General features: G+C 37.9%; 1 protein-coding gene across 2 annotated transcripts in view; it reads left to right on the forward strand.

Annotated features, from left to right (window-relative positions):
• Nucleotides 1–18,302, forward strand: part of cdkal1 (CDK5 regulatory subunit associated protein 1-like 1) — a 508,040-nt gene that overhangs the window by 137,551 nt on the left and 352,187 nt on the right. For both annotated transcript variants that reach the window (XM_073024019.1, XM_073024017.1), the window contains exons 7-8: nt 1,449–1,569; nt 12,605–12,708. In XM_073024019.1, coding sequence (XP_072880120.1) covers nt 1,449–1,569; nt 12,605–12,708 — 225 coding nt within the window. The remainder of the gene's footprint in view (nt 1–1,448; nt 1,570–12,604; nt 12,709–18,302) is intronic.

Raw genomic sequence — 18,302 nt, forward strand, 5'->3', positions numbered from 1 at the left:
GGCGTAACAGGACCACGCTGTAATTAGAAAAGGGTGGAGCAGTAAATAGTCACAGTGCAATTAGAAACGTAAATGAATTTTTATGTTGCATTATTTTGTTACTTTATGGTTTTACTTCATATCAATTCAGCTTCAACCACTCACTGAAATATTTGCAATCAGCACAGCATCAAGGGGTGCATAGTATACTGAATAACTTTTGGAAATGTGAAAAAGTAAGGCGTTATTTTTCAATATTTTGTTTAAAAGTTTTAAAATTATTTTTGAAGATTTTAAAATTTTCTTGGTTTCTCTGAAAACATATTTCTATTTTTTAAAGTATTTTCGGCAGCTGAGCAGACTTTCCAAGATGTTTTGCAGGTAGTATCTAATCACAGTCTAGCCACAGCGCTGGACGTGGGGATGCTCTCGGTCAGTGATCATTTGGATCCTGCTTTCAGTGACTCTTCTCTCTGTCAGCTCATTGTTGTGGAATGTGGCTTTGGGTAGATCTTAAAGCAGAGGGAGAAGAAACAATAATTTCCAAAATGTTTTCTAATGGAGGACCTTTATAAATCACTCAATGAGCATCCAAAGCTGCAAAAGCAAAGGCAGGGAAAGTGAAGATAAAGCAGCCTTGGTACAAATATCAATTTGCAACAAAGTAATTGTACCCTGTTTGAAAACTGGTCAGATCAGGGCTCTGTTAAATGATGTATTCGTGAGGTGTATTGCCAACCATGCTGTTTCCATGGTTGAGAATTGCTTGTTGTGCAGAATATGATTGTTCTATGCAATTTTCCATGTTCTTGAAAATTAATGAACTATTGTACAGTTTTAAAATAGAGTAATTACCAGGTAACTTACCCAAATGGTTGCCCAGCTAAAAAACAGTCTGCACATCTGTTGTGTACCTTACAGAGATGGAGAGTTATTTGCTTTGATCTGATTATAGATGCCTTACTGTTATTCATATCAATTAAAAATTAAATAACAATCATGTAGCTGTTCTCCCCGTACTAAATGACACATGCTGATGCCATATTTATTTCTGTTCTCAAGCAATCTGGGTATGTGCTCAAAAAGGAATGACAATCATTCAACAGATTTTTTTTTGAAATTCAGTGTTCAGAAGTTATAATGCCATTTAACATATTATAATGACATATTACCACAATCTGATAAAAATAAATCTGGTGAATTTTTCTAATCCATATTGTTTACTTATTTATCAGGAGTCAACTGAGGGTATAATGAGGGAATTATAAGACACTATAAATGATTTTTTTTAAACAAGTGAGCATTGTAAAAATATGGTGGATGTTTAATTCTTAATTTCAAATCAAAACAGGTGTTGTGTGAGAATTTTTTAACTTGTTTTACACGGTGTATTTTTTTTCTGAATATGAAAATTGTCTTTTCAAATTGAAATTTCTGGCTTAAGTAATTCAGTGCATTTTGTTTTGAAGGTCACTCTGTGAGACTACTGGGTCAGAAAAAGGAAAAGGGAAAGCGGTTGGGGGGAGCTCGACTGGATTTGCCAAAGATTAGGAAAAATCCTTTGATAGAAATCATTTCCATCAACACTGGGTAAGCTTTAAAATATACTAATAAAATATTTAGCAGTACTTAAGAATGCAATTTTTTCCTAGTGCTCCAGATTTTTAATTGAAAGAGATTGTCAGATTCATGCCACGTCCAAAAATACACCATGGGGTTTATGTCATTTGCTTTCTCTTGTGTTTTTAGTCAGTTAGGTGCTGCATTAGTTTTTATCTATATGATATGACATGATGAGAAGCAGAGATCTTTGTGCTTGTGGAGATTATTTGCACAATAGTTCTGTGATCAGCCTTTCCTTTTTTGCTAACCAGCCATGTGAAGGTTAAACTATTCAGGCAAACCTATGCCACAACCTTGTGTACGTGATTTCATAAGGGTTGGTTAACAAATGGTAATTCAAAAATACGAGCAGATCACAGTCAATGTGTCTTTGTGTCGTTACTTGAGGATTTCTGCAATTCTTCCTTTTATGTTAATAGTTCTATATCTTCAAACCACAAAGTGAATCTGAGTTATATATATATTGAGTGTGATTGCGTTTTGTCTGAATTGCTGCCCATGGACCCCATGCAAATCAGCAGCTGCTGTTACCTTCAGTGATACCAGCAGAAGCCTTTGTACTGGAGGTCTCTACTTGTGAGGGAGAGCAGTCTGTAAGTGGAGACCAGGCCTCAGATTGCGCTCAGTCGTGAGCCCAGTGAGAGATCAGAAGTACTGACATCAGCGATCCAACTTCACTGCTAAATGCAAAATTGAAAATTGGAGACTGATTAAGGTCATAGAATCATACAGCATAGAAACAGGCCTTTCAACCCAACTGATCTATACTGGCCAAGGTACCAATCTAAACCTGTCCCGTTTGCCTTCATTTGGTCCATGACACCTTTTCTATCCATGTCCCTGTGTTAAGTGTTGTTAATGGACCTGCTTCAGCTTATTATTCTGAACAATATAGGATAGCAATATTTTAGAATTGACCAAGGGGAAAATGCTTCTCTTTTGTAAATAATATAATTTGACATTCTTCTTATATTCAAATCCTGCTTAGTGTTTATCCTCACATCTACACCTTTATCTAGTGGGTCAATATACTCCTCCGACTCCAGCCACTTGCAACACACCCAGTCCCTTCTACCTCATCATAACTGGCCTGGTTAGGATGATAGGCAAGCCCAAACTATGAAGGTAGTTTTTTTTTTAAAGATATAAATGAAGAGCCAGATTGGCAGGTCTGGAAACTTTTATTTCCAATTGCTGAAATTGACAATGGTGAAGGTCAAGGTTAAGGAAGTGACTGGGGGTAAAGAGAGAAGCAATTAGAGTAAGTAGGCAGGATGAGAGGATGTTAAACCATTCGTTCTGCTGATGTGTTGTCTCTCACCCAATCTCTGAATGTCCCCTCTAATCCTCCCTCAAATACCATTTCTCTGTTTCCATTGTTACACCACCCCATTCATTCCTTGTTCACTGCCCTCTTTCCTTAATCCTTGCTGTCCCACTCCCCCATCTCCTTTCTCCTCATAGTGTCATGATTCTCTATATCCACCTTCCCTGCTTTCGACTCTCTCCTTCCCCCTCATCTAACTCCGACTCCATTTCTTCTTCCCTCTGATGTTCTCCGTCCATCTCCTCATGCTTCCCTTCAAGTTTCTCACACTCTCTCTCTCTTTCATGGCCTTCCTGCCTTTCAGCACCGTCATCTTTCTTCCCCTCCATTATTGTCTTTTCCTTATCTCTCCCCACATCTTCTCTCTCTTGCTCTACTTCTACTATCTGTCCATTTCTTCCTTCCAAGTCCTCCCCCTCATTAAGCTAGCATTATGTTTGCACCCCTCCGCCCCACCTCTCCTGCTCCCTGCTTCCCTCTTTGTTTGAATGTCTCAGCCAGATGCTTTGGATAGATAATATGTGTGTTGGTGTTGTCTGACAGTGCACTGAGAGTGGATGTGAGACCTGAGTGTGAGTCTGGCTGTGAGGTCAGAGAGTGAACTGGGTCTGGGTTCTGAGTGTGTGTTTGGTTGGAGTCTGTCTCCTGAGAGTGAGCTGGCAGTGAACTTCTCATAGCGTGCTGTAGCTGTTTGTGTGGTTATAAGTTCCAGAGTAGTGTGTTAATGTAAGGTGAGGGGCCCGTGTTGTGGTAGTGCTTGGTTTGTAGGTTTGAGGACATGCTGTGTTTGTGGGGTGTGTGAATTAGGTCATTGTGCAGTCAGACACAGCACTGGTATTTGGATTTGAAGTTTTGTCAGCATGCTGGTGCTGCATTTGGCTGGCTTTGCTGATGCTGATGTCAGTTGTGACAGTGCAATGTGTTGGTACCTGGGCAAAGAAGGAGGAACTGCAAATAAATTGCTGGTGCCGTAAGGGAGGGGAGGTCCATTATTTTGTGATCCAGTAAGGTCTAACAGTTTGTAACTTTAAAACACATGTAAAATATTTTCTAGTTATCCTGTAAGAAAATTATTCTATTAATTTGTGATTGCATTAGCTGACATTTAACACGAATTACTTGACGGCCTAATAAATATATGCGGTTATATTTGCAGGTTTGCCTGCTATTTCCTTGGCTGTCCCAGAAAGTGTAAAAATTCCACAAGAAATGTGTCATCAGACTCCTGCTCTATTATTTACTGAAATTATCTATTATCCCCATTTCCCTTGATTCCCTCAGTATTAAAAAGTTTTGAATGAAGTTTGACCGAGTCCACACAGCCAATGATTAACTACCCTCTGAGTGAAAGACTTTCTCTTCATAAAGTTTTATACAGGTTATCTCCTATTTCTTTGGCTGGGACCTCTGGCCGAGGCTCTTCATTCATTTCCTGGACCCAGTCCGTTGAGCCTTGTAAGAATTGTTAATTTCAGTGAGGTATACTCTCATTCTTCCAAACTCTAGAAAAGCTATGCTTCTCAAAAAGCAAGCTTGCTTCCTCATGAATCAGTCTAGTGATTCGTTCCTGTACTCCGTCTGTGGCAAATACTTCCTTTCTGAGGTGAAGAGAGCAAAGCTGTAATTAATACCCCAGGTGTGGTGTCACCAAGGCCCCATTACATTTGCAGTTACGCTTCCTTTACTTCTCAAATTTTCTTACAGAAAAAAAACTATTGCACCAATTGCTTTCCTAAATGATTGAGGCACCTGCATTTTGGTTGTAGTGGCTTGTGCACAAGCACACCAAGGTGGGCTTCAGCCAATGTATTTTCATCTATTGGTTCAGCAAATTTATTTGTTGATTAATTTTTTATGAGGAAGTGTACAAGGTGTAAACCTACTGCAATGTTCCACCCATGAAACTAATGTTGTTGTTGAGTATCATTTGCCACATGATTATGTTACAGTGCCCCTTTCTGAACCATTTATTATTACACTGGTAATTTATAGTGCAACACCAATTAGCAACATCGGTCTCACTTGCAAAAACAATGTAGTTTGGAATGACTAAATTTGTTTCTTTATCTTGGCTGGAGTTTCTGAAGATAATTTTATTCAGTATAGTTTAAGCCTCATTTATAACATCTGTGCAAAAAGAAGCAGAGGCTTAAAAGAAGTGATTGTATAAATTGATAACAAAAATAAGTTACACCAAAGTATAAAATATTCTTTGTGACTTGTATAGAAGGTGGGCTTTCAAAGAACAACTAATATCTTAAAAGATGTCGGCCTGTAGTTTCCAATGAGGTGTAAATAGTTAACAGACCAAATGATTCTCTGTGTTCACCAGTACAGTGTATAAATACTTTAGACTGAAACGTACATTGTCATAGTGAGCTGTGTTGGATCTCTGTTTAATTTTTGATCCTCAGGGTTCTTCCAGGAGTCAAGAATGTTGCGCAGTTTTAATTGCAGCTTTCACTTTATTGTAGAGTACAAACAAGCATTACAAATACTAAACAACACACACAAAATGCTGGAGGAACTCAGCAGCCCAGACTGAATCTATGGAAAAAGAGTATAGTTGACGGTTTGGGCAGAAACCAGTCCTGATGAAGGGTCTCTGCCTGAAACATCGACTATACAGTACTTTTTTTCCATAGATGCTGCTTGGTCTGCTGAGTTCCTCCAGCATTTTGTGTGTGTTGCTTGGATTTCCAGTATCTGCAGATTTTCTCTTGTTTGTGATTACAGATACTAAGCATACTAAATAAAGAACTGAGTAAAGAGGGAAATTAATGCTAAAGGATGTGAGACAAAGGATTAAAAGAAATATAAGAGAAGTAAGAGATGGCGCTTCTGAAAAATTTATTACTTTTATAGATGAGATTAAGAAAATTCCTTTCGTAGCATTGAATTAATAGGCTACATAATTAAAACAGTTACATCATGGGGATAATGTGCTTATACATAGCCAATGAAAAATGAGAAAGGTGACAAAATGTTATACTGCTTTTTGCCAGTGTGTGTGTGAAAAATATGAGTTTATTAAAAAGTACAAATCCAATGAAAAGTATTATTTTAAAAAAAGCAGTGGTTTCTAACAGCCCGCCTTTATGATTCTATAAGACACTGGCAGAATCACATCTGAAAATTAAGAGTAATCGCTTTTAAATAAACACAAAAAATGCAGATTATGATAATGTCTAATAAAAATGTCCAATAATTATATTTGTGCTTTAAATCTTCCAACAGTACTTAATCTGGAGTCACTTTAGCTCACTTAGAGTGGCTGGCGTGTGTCCACTTATTTTTACCTTTTACCTTAACTGGTGAATTGGTAACTGGCAGCAGTACTTGGTAAGAACCTTCCCACTGAGCTCTCAGGGGTTCCTGCTTCCTTTCATAGATAGATAGATAGATAGATACTTTATTCATCCCCATGGGGAAATTCAACTTTTTTCCAATGTCCCATACACTTGTTGTAGCAAAACTAATTACATACAATACTTAACTCAGTAAAAAAAATATGATATGCATCTAAATCACTATCTCAAAAAGCATTAATAATAGCTTTTTAAAAAGTTCTTAAGTCCTGGCGGTAGAATTGTAAAGCCTAATGGCATTGGGGAGTATTGACCTCTTCATCCTGTCTGAGGAGCATTGCATCGATAGTAACCTGTCGCTGAAACTGCTTCTCTGTCTCTGGATGGTCCATCATCCCCATCATCACGCTTGCATGTTTTCACTCTCTTAATTTTTAATGGGGCAAGTCTTGCCAAGGCTGTCAGACCATTTGCAGTTCCTTGGTGTTCCAAAGGTCTTGCTGTACTTGGGGTCTAGTCATTGTTGGCTCCCTTTCAGCATGATTGACATCATTGTTAACACCGCCCACTGGCTTAGCCGAGCTGCCCACCAAAGGTCTTCCAAATGCCGCACAGATTCACTTCATTTCACTTTGCAACTCTGAATAGAGTTTTTGAGTACAGACATAATTTGCATGCTGCATTTTAACCCCTTCTGCTAATACAGAAATCAGTTTTTTTGCTGATCTATTGAAAAGTAATATTACTGGAATAATTTTCTTGTAGTGAACTTGGTTTGGAAATTTTAGCTAGGTAGAACACAGAATCGTTATGACTTTGACAATGTGAATTATGTTTCTTCTAGAACAGGGATTCCCAAACTTTTTTATGCCGTGGACCAAATACCATTAAGCAAGGGGTCCTTGGACCCCAGGTTGAGAACCCCTGTTCTAGAAGAAAGGGTCAGGAAGGCCAGTGGGCAGTGGTGGTAACTCATGGCTCATTTGTCCCTGGTTCAATCTTGACCTTGGGATTTGTTTGTGTGAAGTTTACACATTCTCCCTGTCACTTGAGTTTTCTCCCACATCTCAGGATGTGCTGGTTGGTTCTTGCATGGGCATGTAAGAGCAAATGTGTTCCAGGGATATACTTGGGAATGGGATTGTTGAGAATGCTGTGAGTTTCCTTAATTTCTACTCCCTTGTTGCTTTCAGTATTTGACATCCTTTAAAGGAAAGATTGATTTTAGAACAGGTACTTAGGGTGTTGTAATTTACTAATTGTACTTAATCATGGGAATTTGATTTGTGTTGCCAACCATGTTGTGGTAGTTAACATCTTATAGGGTCCTTTTAGATTTAGTTGCAAAAAGATTTGCATCATAGAACACCAGACCCTCATTTCAGAATCAGAATCAGGTTTAGTATCACTGGCATATGCCATAACATTTGTTGTTTTGTGACAGCAGTACTTTCCAATACATAATAATAAAAGTTATAAATTACAATAAGTAGTATATATAAAAAAGAAAATTACATTGAATAAGTAGTGCAAAGAGAGAGGGGAAAAATACTGAGGTAGCTTTCATGGATTCATTGTCCATTCAGAAATCTGATGGTGGAGGGAAAGGTGTGTCTCTTCAGGCTCTTGTACTTGCTCCTTGATGGTAGCAATAAGAAGAGGACTTATCCTGGGCGACAGGGGTCCTTAATGATGGATGCAGCCTTTTGAGGCAATACCTTTTGGAGGTGTCCGTGTTACTGGGGAGGCTGGTGTCCAGGCTGAGTTTACAACTTTCTGCTGCTTTTTCCGATGCTGTGCAGCAGCCCCTGCATACTAGGCGGTGATGCAACAAGTTATAATGCTCTCCACGGTACATGTGTGGACATTTGTGAGTGTCTTTGATGATATATCAATTCTCCTCAAATTTCTAATGAAATATAGCTGCTGTTGTTCTGCATCAATTTGTTGGACCCAGGATAGATCATCAGAGATGCTGACACCCAGGAATTTGAAATTGCTCACCCTTTCCACTTCTCATCCCTCGATGAGGACTGGTGTGTGTTCCCTCCACTTTCTCTTCCTGAAGTCCACAATTAGTTCCTTAAAACAGGCTCTCACTTTTAGTATTGGGTTGGTGATATATTCGGAGGGACGAGTGAGTGTGTGTGTGTGTGTGTGTGTGTGTGTGTGTGTGTGTGTGTGTGTGTGTGTGTGTGTGTGTGTGTGTGTGTGTGTGTGTGTGTGTGTGTGTGTGTGTGTGTGTAATTTATTGACCATTCTGTATTGTGGAACTGTGACAGACAGTTGTTTTCATTTTTTGAATTTTTGTAATTAACTGATAGATCTATTTTCCATTTTAATTTTAGTGATTGCAGTCCTAATTTCAAAGCACAACATTGTATCTGGGGTGACATAGAATCACAAAACCTGTGGCACAGAAAAGGGCCTTTCTGGGACTCTTCATCTATGCCAACTGTCTATGCTAATCTTATTTGCCTGCTTTAGGCTGCACACACTGTTCCTATCCAAGTATCTGTCTAAATATGTTTTAAATGTTGTAATTCAATCTACCACTTGTTTTAGATATCCATCACTCATTTAGAGAAATACTATTTTGTATTCAGCCTTTGATTGCACTTTAGTGAAGAAATAACCACATTGGGTAAGTTTGCCATTGTTTGTAAATGCAAGGTGATCATTTACCAGTTCTGGAATTGAGGTGGGTGTGTTTGTGAGACATGCAGTTGTGTTAATTCTGATGTACGATTCCCACGAGCAGTGAAGCCTTCGTTATTTACTCTCCTATTCTCAGCATTCTCACGTCTTTTCAATGTGAACCAGTAGGAGTTGGGGTCAGCTTCCACCTTTTAACTCCAAAGCTATAACCTCACGTTGTTACAGTGAATCCTTAAGACCTGTTGGTTTCTGCTTACTCTTGAGTTTAATTTCACCACAGGGCTTTGAGTTTGAGCAGGTTCACTGAAATGCAAATTGCTGCTGATTTCAAATTACACTGTTAAAGCAGGGATCATTGTTTAATATAGGTTGATTTTTACACTTATGCTTGTGACTCTTAGTGGCTAATCCGGCAGAGTTAGCACTTATGAACTAGTCGGGAATACTGGCAGTTATTTAAGTTGATTTTGTTTTTATGTCCCCCAGCCTTGTGGATGCAGATATCTGTAAGATATCCGGATTTTACTTCTATTATTGGTTGACACCTGTGTTAGTATTAAGATTTTACTCATTTCCAAAGAAAGCATTTGAGGATAAAAATATGCTATGTTGGTGTGTGGGGCATGGGTTACCAATGGACTTCCCAGCACAATCTTCGCTGATTATATTTGATGCAAAATGATGCATTTCATCATTTGTTTTGATGTACATCAGACAACTAAAGCTTATCTTTATAAGTATGAGAGGTTAACCAAAATGCTATTGCTATACGTAACCTCTCCATGGAAAGAGAACTGCATATGTCTAAATCAACAGCTTTCAAGTATAAACCATAAAAACTTCCCTCCGATGTGAATTTTGTTAACATATGTTGGAGATACTGAGAATAAATAATTTCTCACCTGTCAAATTTTCTAGAACAAAGCTGATAGGATTTGATAACTTCGCAGCACATTTGGGTACTTGGCACATGCTGGGAGTGCAGACAGAAAAACAAATTTTAAGGAAAGTTAATTATAACTGTGTATATCAGTAACAAAAATTGCTTCTCTAGTGGCAATGATTGGTGGACAGAAATTCCAGGCACTGTGGAGGGGGATGGCAAAGCTGATCAATCAAAGATCAGTTCTGCTTCATTGTGTAAAATCATTTTGATCTATTTTTAGGAATTTAAGCTTGCAAACATTGTGGCCACTGACTTTCATTGCTTTGCAAGTGAATTGTACTTAAATCTTCAAGGAAAGGTTGGTTACCAGTGGAGTTAAGCAGGAGTATGGATCTTTTAATCTGCTTAATATCAAACCTGAGTCACACATGTGGTAGGTAGTGGTAGAGGCTGTGATACTTTGTACCAGGGTCATGGCAAATCAGGATTAAGTCAAATTCTGTAAGTTACACTATTAATTAATTAAAATAGTTTTAAAAAAAGGTGACTGGATAAATCACTTAGCTAATACCAGATTTGATTTTAAGGTCTGAAGGTTATTAAGGCAGAAAAAGAAGACAGGTGGGAAGGTATTAGCCTTAATTGTGCAGAATTAAGAGGCATCAGCCTTTCACAGCTCAGCACGTCGCCGGCCTTCATGTGTACGTGGTGAAAGGTAGATGTCCATGGTGTACTAGAGATCGAAAACTGGCTTATCTGACCATCTGCTCCGTTTCTTGTTGGTAAGCTTGATTGTGTGAGCTCTATTTAGCCTTGCAGTCATGAATATAGACAGAGTGGAGCAGTGGGTTAAGCATGATCCTTGAGGTACTCGTGTGTTATTTGTCAGCAAGATGCACTGACGATGGTCTCACAGTGAGGAAGTTGAGGATGCATTTGAAGAGGATGGTGCAGAGGTCCAGGCTTTGAAACTTAGTTATTAATATTGATGGTGTTGAATGCCAAACTGCCATTGATAATGGTTTGCGGTTGATTAGGAAGAGTGGAGAGCCAGTGAGATTGTGTTCTCTATAGGCCTGCGGTAGTGGTAGGTGAATTATATTGGGTCCATGTCCTTGCTCAGGCCGGTGTTAATTCTAGCCATGACCAACCTCCCGGGTTTTTGTTATGATAGGTTTGAGTGCTACCAGGCGACAGTAATTGAGGCAGCTCACCTGCTCTTAGGCAGTAGAATGATTGTTACCTTTTTGAACTCAGATCATAGTAGTGAGAAGCTGGAGATGTCTTTGAACACTACATCCAGTTGGTCAACCAGATTTTCAGTCCCAAGTCAGGTACACCATCAGGGCCTGCTGTCTTGCAAGGGTTCAGGGTCACTAGATGCTGTTGGGGAGTCGTACATGTAGTATTATTCTCCCTTTCAAAGTGTACATTAAAAGTGTTGAGCTCATTGGGGTGTGAAGCAACACTGTTAATTATGCTGCAAGCTTTTGCCTTATTGAAATTAATGCCATGCAAACCGTACAGCACTCGTAATTGTCTTTTTGCTTTCACAGTGGGCCTTTCATAGGCCATTCCTGTATGTCATGTAGGATTATGGATTTCTGGTCTTGAATGGCATAGTTCTAGTCTAGCAAACAGTAAATCTGGTTCATCCAGGGATTCTGGTTTGGGAAGATCTGTTTGAATTTTAGGATGTGAGCATGAACATTTAAACTGGAGACCAGTCAGCCTACAGCAGATTGCCTGCAGGTGGAATTATTTTAACACAAGCCACAAATATAATTCAGTTGAAACTATTTTATGTTCAGTACTTTAAAATCTGACCATTTATGTGTTAATTTTCAGAAAACATTCTCTCATTCCTAAATATTGGCATTTTATAGATAAATATTTTAGCATTTTCTTTGTTTGATAGAAACAGTAAGTAACCACTTTAAGCTTCACTTTTCCCTTTTCATGGAAAGAATAAGTGGAAATGACTAAGATAAAAGATGAATATAGTCAAGTTTGTTGAGGATGATGCAGTGTGTGTGCCACTATGTTTCTGTGAACACACAGCAAAGTGCAGGAGGAACTCAGCAGGTCAGGCAGCAGCTATGGAGGGAAATGAGCAGTCAACATTTCGGGATGAGACCCTTAATTGGGACTGAATCTCTTACTTTCATGTTTCAGTTAAAATGTTTATAAATTCTTTAGATGTTTGTTTAACTTGTAATGTTCATCAGAGGCACAAAAATCTGAAGTTAATATTGTATTATTAAATAAGGGTGTTCCATACAAGTGGTCACAGGATTCATAAATATGTACTAGGACACAAACTCTTAAACTGATATTTAAGAAAATGTTCATTCTTTGACCTTATTTCACATTGTCAGTTATGTGTACTTTATAGTTTGTCTGTTTTATACAAAATGCCAAAAAATGGAAATTACAGCACTTAATGCTTATCAAGCAGATCAGTATAAATAATGGGATGCATGAGTTGCTTGAGTATAATTGTATAAACTTGGCCATCATTCTTTCAGCCTGAAACATACTTACCCTCAAGAAATGGAGAGAAAAATGCCTACACTTTTCTGATGTGGTTTATGCAGGTGCATAAGGGGCAATGGGAGGGGAGTAACATTTAACTTGATTAAGAGTTAATCAGCTTGCTATCTTTCTAATAGCAGTGAAAAATAAATTTCTTGGTCCAGCAAAGAAATTAAAATTATTTGTCGAAAGTAAATGAGAAATAACTTTCAACCTCCTATTTTCCTTTCACGATCTTGAATTTGGAGATTATTTAGATTGAAATTTGTACTTCTCGTATTATTCCAGATGCCTGAATGCTTGTACATACTGCAAAACTAAACATGCAAGAGGAGACTTGGCCAGTTACTCTGTGGAAGAGCTGGTAGACAGAGCCATCCAATCATTCCAAGGTAAAATTCAACAATGCTATCAGAGGAGCAGTATCTGGGCCATCTGGAAGATTGAGCTGAAAAATGGCAGATGGAATTTAATGCAGACAAATTTGATATCTTGCACTTTGGGCGAATAACCAGGATAGGTCTTAATCAGTGAATGGCATGGCACAGAGGATTGTGGTAGAACAAAGGTATCTGGGAATACAGATTCATAGCTTCTTGAAAGTGGCATCACAGGTAGATAAGGTCATAAAGAGAACTTTTGGGACATTGGCCTTCATGATTCAGAGTACTGAGTCCAGAAATTCTGATGTTATTTTGAAGTTGTATAAGGCAATGGTAAGACCATATTTGGAGTATCGTGTGCAGTTTTGGGTCACCTATTATGGGAAAGATATCAGTAAGATAGAGTGCAGAGAAAATTTATAAGGTTGTTGTCTGGACTTGAGGATTTGATTTATAAGGAAAGGTTGAATAAGGTAGGACTTTATTTCCTGGAGCGTAGAAGAATGAGGGGAGATTTGTTAGAGGTGTACAAAATTATGAGAGGTATAGATAAGGTTTTTTGCAATGAGATTGGGTGAGACTAGAACTAGAGGTCATAGGTTAAGGGTGAAAGGTGACATTTAAGGTGAACCAGAGAGGAAAATTCTTCACTCAGAGTGTGGTTAAGAGTTTGAAACTAGCTGTGCCAGCATAAGTGATGGACGTGGGTTTGATTGCAACGTTTTAAGATAAGTGTGGATATACATGGATGGGAAGAGTATGGAGGGCTATGGTTCAGATGCAGCTTGAGGGACTAGGCAGATTGACAGCTTGGCATGAATTGGACATTGAATGAATTATTCAAGATGGGGATAATGATTTGTTATTGTACTTCTGAGAAAAGATGCTGTGTGCTTTGCAGTGTATCAGATTTAATTGTTCATACAGTGTATCTTGTACTTACCCTGATGAACTAAAATGATGTGTGTACTGCAGGTGGCAAACTAGAAGTTCTTTGCAATATTGTAAATATCCTTACATAATGCCTATTTAAGTTCACTTTCTAGCTGGTGTCACTTGATGGTAATCAGAAAGGGGGATTATGACACTGGAACAGTTACTTAGGTTAGTTGTTGGCCTCAAAATGATTTTTTTTTTGTTAATCTTGGGCACCTCAGCAGTGAATACTGGCCATCAAACACTAAACCCTAGTGTCCTGTTTTACTTGGCTATTGTGGTAGTATAAAATTTAATATGATGCCTTATATCCACTGGGCATCATGGCATTGTTCCCTGCTGCTGTCTTAAGTTATTGCTGCTAACATAAATTGCACTTTGCATTAAAATAAGATATAAAGGCAGGACAAAAGCTATTGTGAAGTGTTTCAAGTAATATCATAGTGTTAGAGTTCCTGCTATTAGTCTTTTGAAGAAGTTAAATAAATTTCATCGTTACAAACATGTATTTCAGGAAGGTTATAAGGGAATCTGATGGAACTGTGCTGCATTCTGAATAGGCAAGGCAGAAACCTGTGAAGCTTCATCCTCTGATTAGTTTAATATACTGTGTATTACTTAAACATATGTTTGCATGGCAACGTGAGGAGATGCTATATAAATACAAGTGATCCACATAAGAGATTCTACAGATGCTGGAAATCCAGATTAACTCACACACTTTGCTGGAGGAACTCAGCAGGTCAGGCAGCATCTATGGAGAGGAATAAAGAGTTGCATTTCAGACCAAGATCCTTCATCAGGACCAAAATGTTGACTGTTTACTCCTCTCCTTAGATGCTGCTTGATCTGCTGAGTTCCTCTAGCATTTGGGATGTGTTAGTGTAAATACAGGTGGTTATCATGAAACTGGTGTTCAGTTGTAGTTAATCTTATTTCCATTTATAAGTAAAGCTTGATTGCATTTTCATGCAACAGCAAGAGTATTTGTAAATTGAATCATAAATTTAAAAACATAACTTCAAAAATGCCATCCTTCAGCTGTCAATGCCCACTGTTGCCTATAACTGCACCTGTGTTGTTTATGAAAGTTTAGTAGTTGCAATAATGTGCATAACTAATAAATATAGTTATAATTTAAGGTACATGTTTAAATCCAGAAGTTCTGGAAACCTGGTGCAAAGTTGTTTGTACAGCCAGCCAAAATTTGCAGTTTGCCTTTTGGGAATCCAGGTGTATCTGGTAGTCTATGTCAATGGCATTATTAGGCTTTTACTGCTGTAGATTGTCTCCTTTAGTTAGAAAAGAATGGAATGGTCTAACTGGCTTTGCACATGGTAACCTATAGAGAAGGTAATAGTTCCAGTTTGTCCACTCTCAGAATATAATCACAATGATTTTGTTTGACAGTTTATTTGTTATATGTGAACTAAATGTCTGAGGAAGGTGAAAAGAGGAACTTTTATAAAGCGTTTGAAAATATTCTGGAAGTTGTTACATTTATTTTGATATGTGGTGAGAAAAAGAGAAATAAATAGCTGATGGAAAATACTTGAGTTTATAACTGTAGAAGTTATGAGCAAAGGAACTGAAAAAGTTTATACCTGTCAAGAAGAGAGAACAATTGCTTTTTAACATCTGTGTTCAAATCAAATGGCTGTGTAATTCTTCTTCGGATTGAATGTTACCACATTGCCTCTTAAATAAATTGGTAAATATTTAACAAAACTGTTGAGAAATAATCAAAGAACACTTTAGTTCTCTAAACTAAAAATGAATGTTTTTCTCCATATAACATCTTGAAACATTGCTAATTATTATGGCAATGGTTTGCAAATTCTATGAGGTTGTCAATCTAAGGACAGGTAGTTGTTTCAGAATTCCAGCTTTGGACAACTTCAATGAACTCTGACATGGTTTGAGGAGCAGTGTAAATCCAAGTGCAGAAGCTATTGATTACACCGTTATTTCCTTTTATAATTTGTACTACAAAATTAGGTATCTGAGCTTGATCCTATTTTTTTCATGTCATTCAGCCAAATGATCATATCTTAATTTTTTTAAAAATCTACTTTGACAGAATCATAATCCTTTTCAAAGAATACAATAACTTTATATTTAAAGATCTGTTGCAAGCCATTGCACTTGAGTAGGAAAGTTTTGAACAGTCATCAGATCAACAGCAGAGTATGATTGGAGAATGCATTTTTGGTTGGCGAAGCTCTGTAGAAGCTATGTGTTCATAATAGCAGCATCTAGGAGAGTATATTAAATATTCAGTTGACCATAAGTGGAATGATATCAAACAATGATAAAAAACAAAACTGTTCCTTGATCTCCCTCTGTTGATATTATTGATCAAAGTGTACTATGCTAACGCCATTCAAAGATTCAACTTCATTGCTATTGATTTCCTGCTGGCTTTATACCAGCACAGCAAAGAAACTGGCCATTTGGTCCACCATATCCCTGCCGAGTCCCCATTTCTGATTCATGAGATAGGTGTATACATCTCTGCACGGCCAAAATCTGTGTATTTAAATGTTGTACCCTTATTAGACCCCTACAATGCATCAGTTCACACTTGTCAGGACTAAGTTCCACCTGCCATTGTGTTTAGCTTAAGACTGTTGCAGTCCTCGCTAACTACTTTTTCAGAATTTGGAATTAGGTGATTTCTCCCTCACTAGAGAGAGGTGAAGTGAAGAGCTGGGAAGCTGATAGGTGAAAGCAGTAAAGGGCCGGAGAAGGGAGAATCTGACAGGAGAGGACAGAAGACCATGGAAGGAGAATGGGGAGGAGCACCAGAGGGAGGCGATGGGCAGGCAAAGAGATAAGGTGAGGGAGAGAAAAGGGGATGGAGAAGGGGGGTGGAACAGTTACCATAAGTTTGAGAAATCGATGTTCATGCCATCAGATTGAAGGCTACTCAGGCAGAATATAAGGTGCTCCTCCAACCTGAGTGTGGCTTCGTTGCAGCAGTAGAGGAGGCCATGAACTGACATGTCGGAATGGGAATGGGAAGTAGAATTAAAATGGACGGCTGCCAGGAGGTCCTGCTGAGGGTGTAAGAAAGCATCTATAGATCTTGGGTATTAATCTTTCAGTCCAAAGAACTTGTTCTGTGCTGTATATAAGGCAATTACTTTACATTTAGTTATCCTCTGCTTTGGCTGTTCTGAATTTCCATCCATATTTTAATATGTAGTTTGCAGGTAGACTTTATTTGATTATCTGTGTCTGTTCCAGGAAAACACATTTCAAATTCAATCATAAAGGCTTAGAATTTTCAAGCAATGCAGTAAGAAGAATGGTACTGAGAATGTGCCAGGAATTAATTGTAATGAATGAATCCAATTTTTAAAATTTCAAAATACACAGTAATTATTTCATTAAAATTTGCATGTCTGAGATTTATGACTTTTTCCATCATAAGTTATCCGATATACATTACATTAACCTGTCGAGTAATCATTCATATACTCGTATGGTTTTTAAGATGGTTTTCAACTAATTATTGTACATTGAAGCAGAGCCGTAGTGCCTTAGCTGTGGCTGTCCAGCACAGTGGCTGTGCTGTGGACACACCCAACTTCTGTGCTACCCTCAGCAAATAGTCCTGGATCCTAGAAGTGTGAAAAACTTGATCATGAACAGTATGTTACTCCAGAATACCACTGAAGTTTAGGCATAGCAGAATGCATTTTCCACCATGGTTCCCAACAGCAGGTAAAGCTTGTCAGAGCACATCCCTGAGAGCAGTCTATCCTCCACAAAGTCCTGTGTTATGCAGCTGTTTTGAACAAATGTCAACAAATAGTTTCTACATCTCTTCCCAGATCTGGCGTGTTCAAGAAGGCTATGGGCAACAGCCTCTAAATGGGTGCAGTCAGCAGAAACTAACCATGCTAATAAAGGGTGTGGTGTATTTTGCAGACATGGGTTGCTTCACAAGAGTTAACATTTACATGCTTATGGGTCACTCAGACATAAACTCCTCCCCCCCATTTGATTTTCATTAATTTTTTTGTTTTTGTGCATTTTATGCAGTCCTGTGTAGATCTGTAGTCTAGTGTAGCTTTCTCTGTTTTTTTTCACATAGTTCAATCTAAGTTTTTGTACTGTGTCATGTAACACCATGGTCCTGAAAAACGTTGTCTCATTTTTACTATGTACTGTACCAGCAGTTATGGTCGAAATGACAATAAAAATGACTTGACTTAACTTGATATCTGTGAGGAAGTTTTGCTAAAGCAAAATAATTTTACTTTACCAATCACCCTACTTAATTCAATTAAAATGAATTACCAGTCCAATTAGAAAAACATCTCCCTTTCACATTTCTAGTACTTAAGGAACAAAGTGCAAGACCCTACTTTATAGTGTTTAACATGAAATTCTCATTAAGTGTGGATTTTTGGCTTAAGTACAAATATAAACATTTGTTTCATTCTTATTAATTATAAACAGTTGATAGAAATCTTGGGCCAAATATTATTTTTCTTGGCAGACTATCTTCTTATCAGAACTTTGGTCACATAGTGTAAATTAGCTGCGTCTTTGAGAAAAGAATCTGCTGTTCTTGTAACACTAGCAGGCAGTTGAACATTGAATCTTACTAAGAATTTTTAAAACTAGCAATATGCATATGTTTTTCAATATTCCAT

The sequence above is a fragment of the Hemitrygon akajei genome, chromosome 20 (genome assembly GCF_048418815.1).
Source record: "Hemitrygon akajei chromosome 20, sHemAka1.3, whole genome shotgun sequence".
NCBI lineage: Eukaryota > Metazoa > Chordata > Chondrichthyes > Myliobatiformes > Dasyatidae > Hemitrygon > Hemitrygon akajei.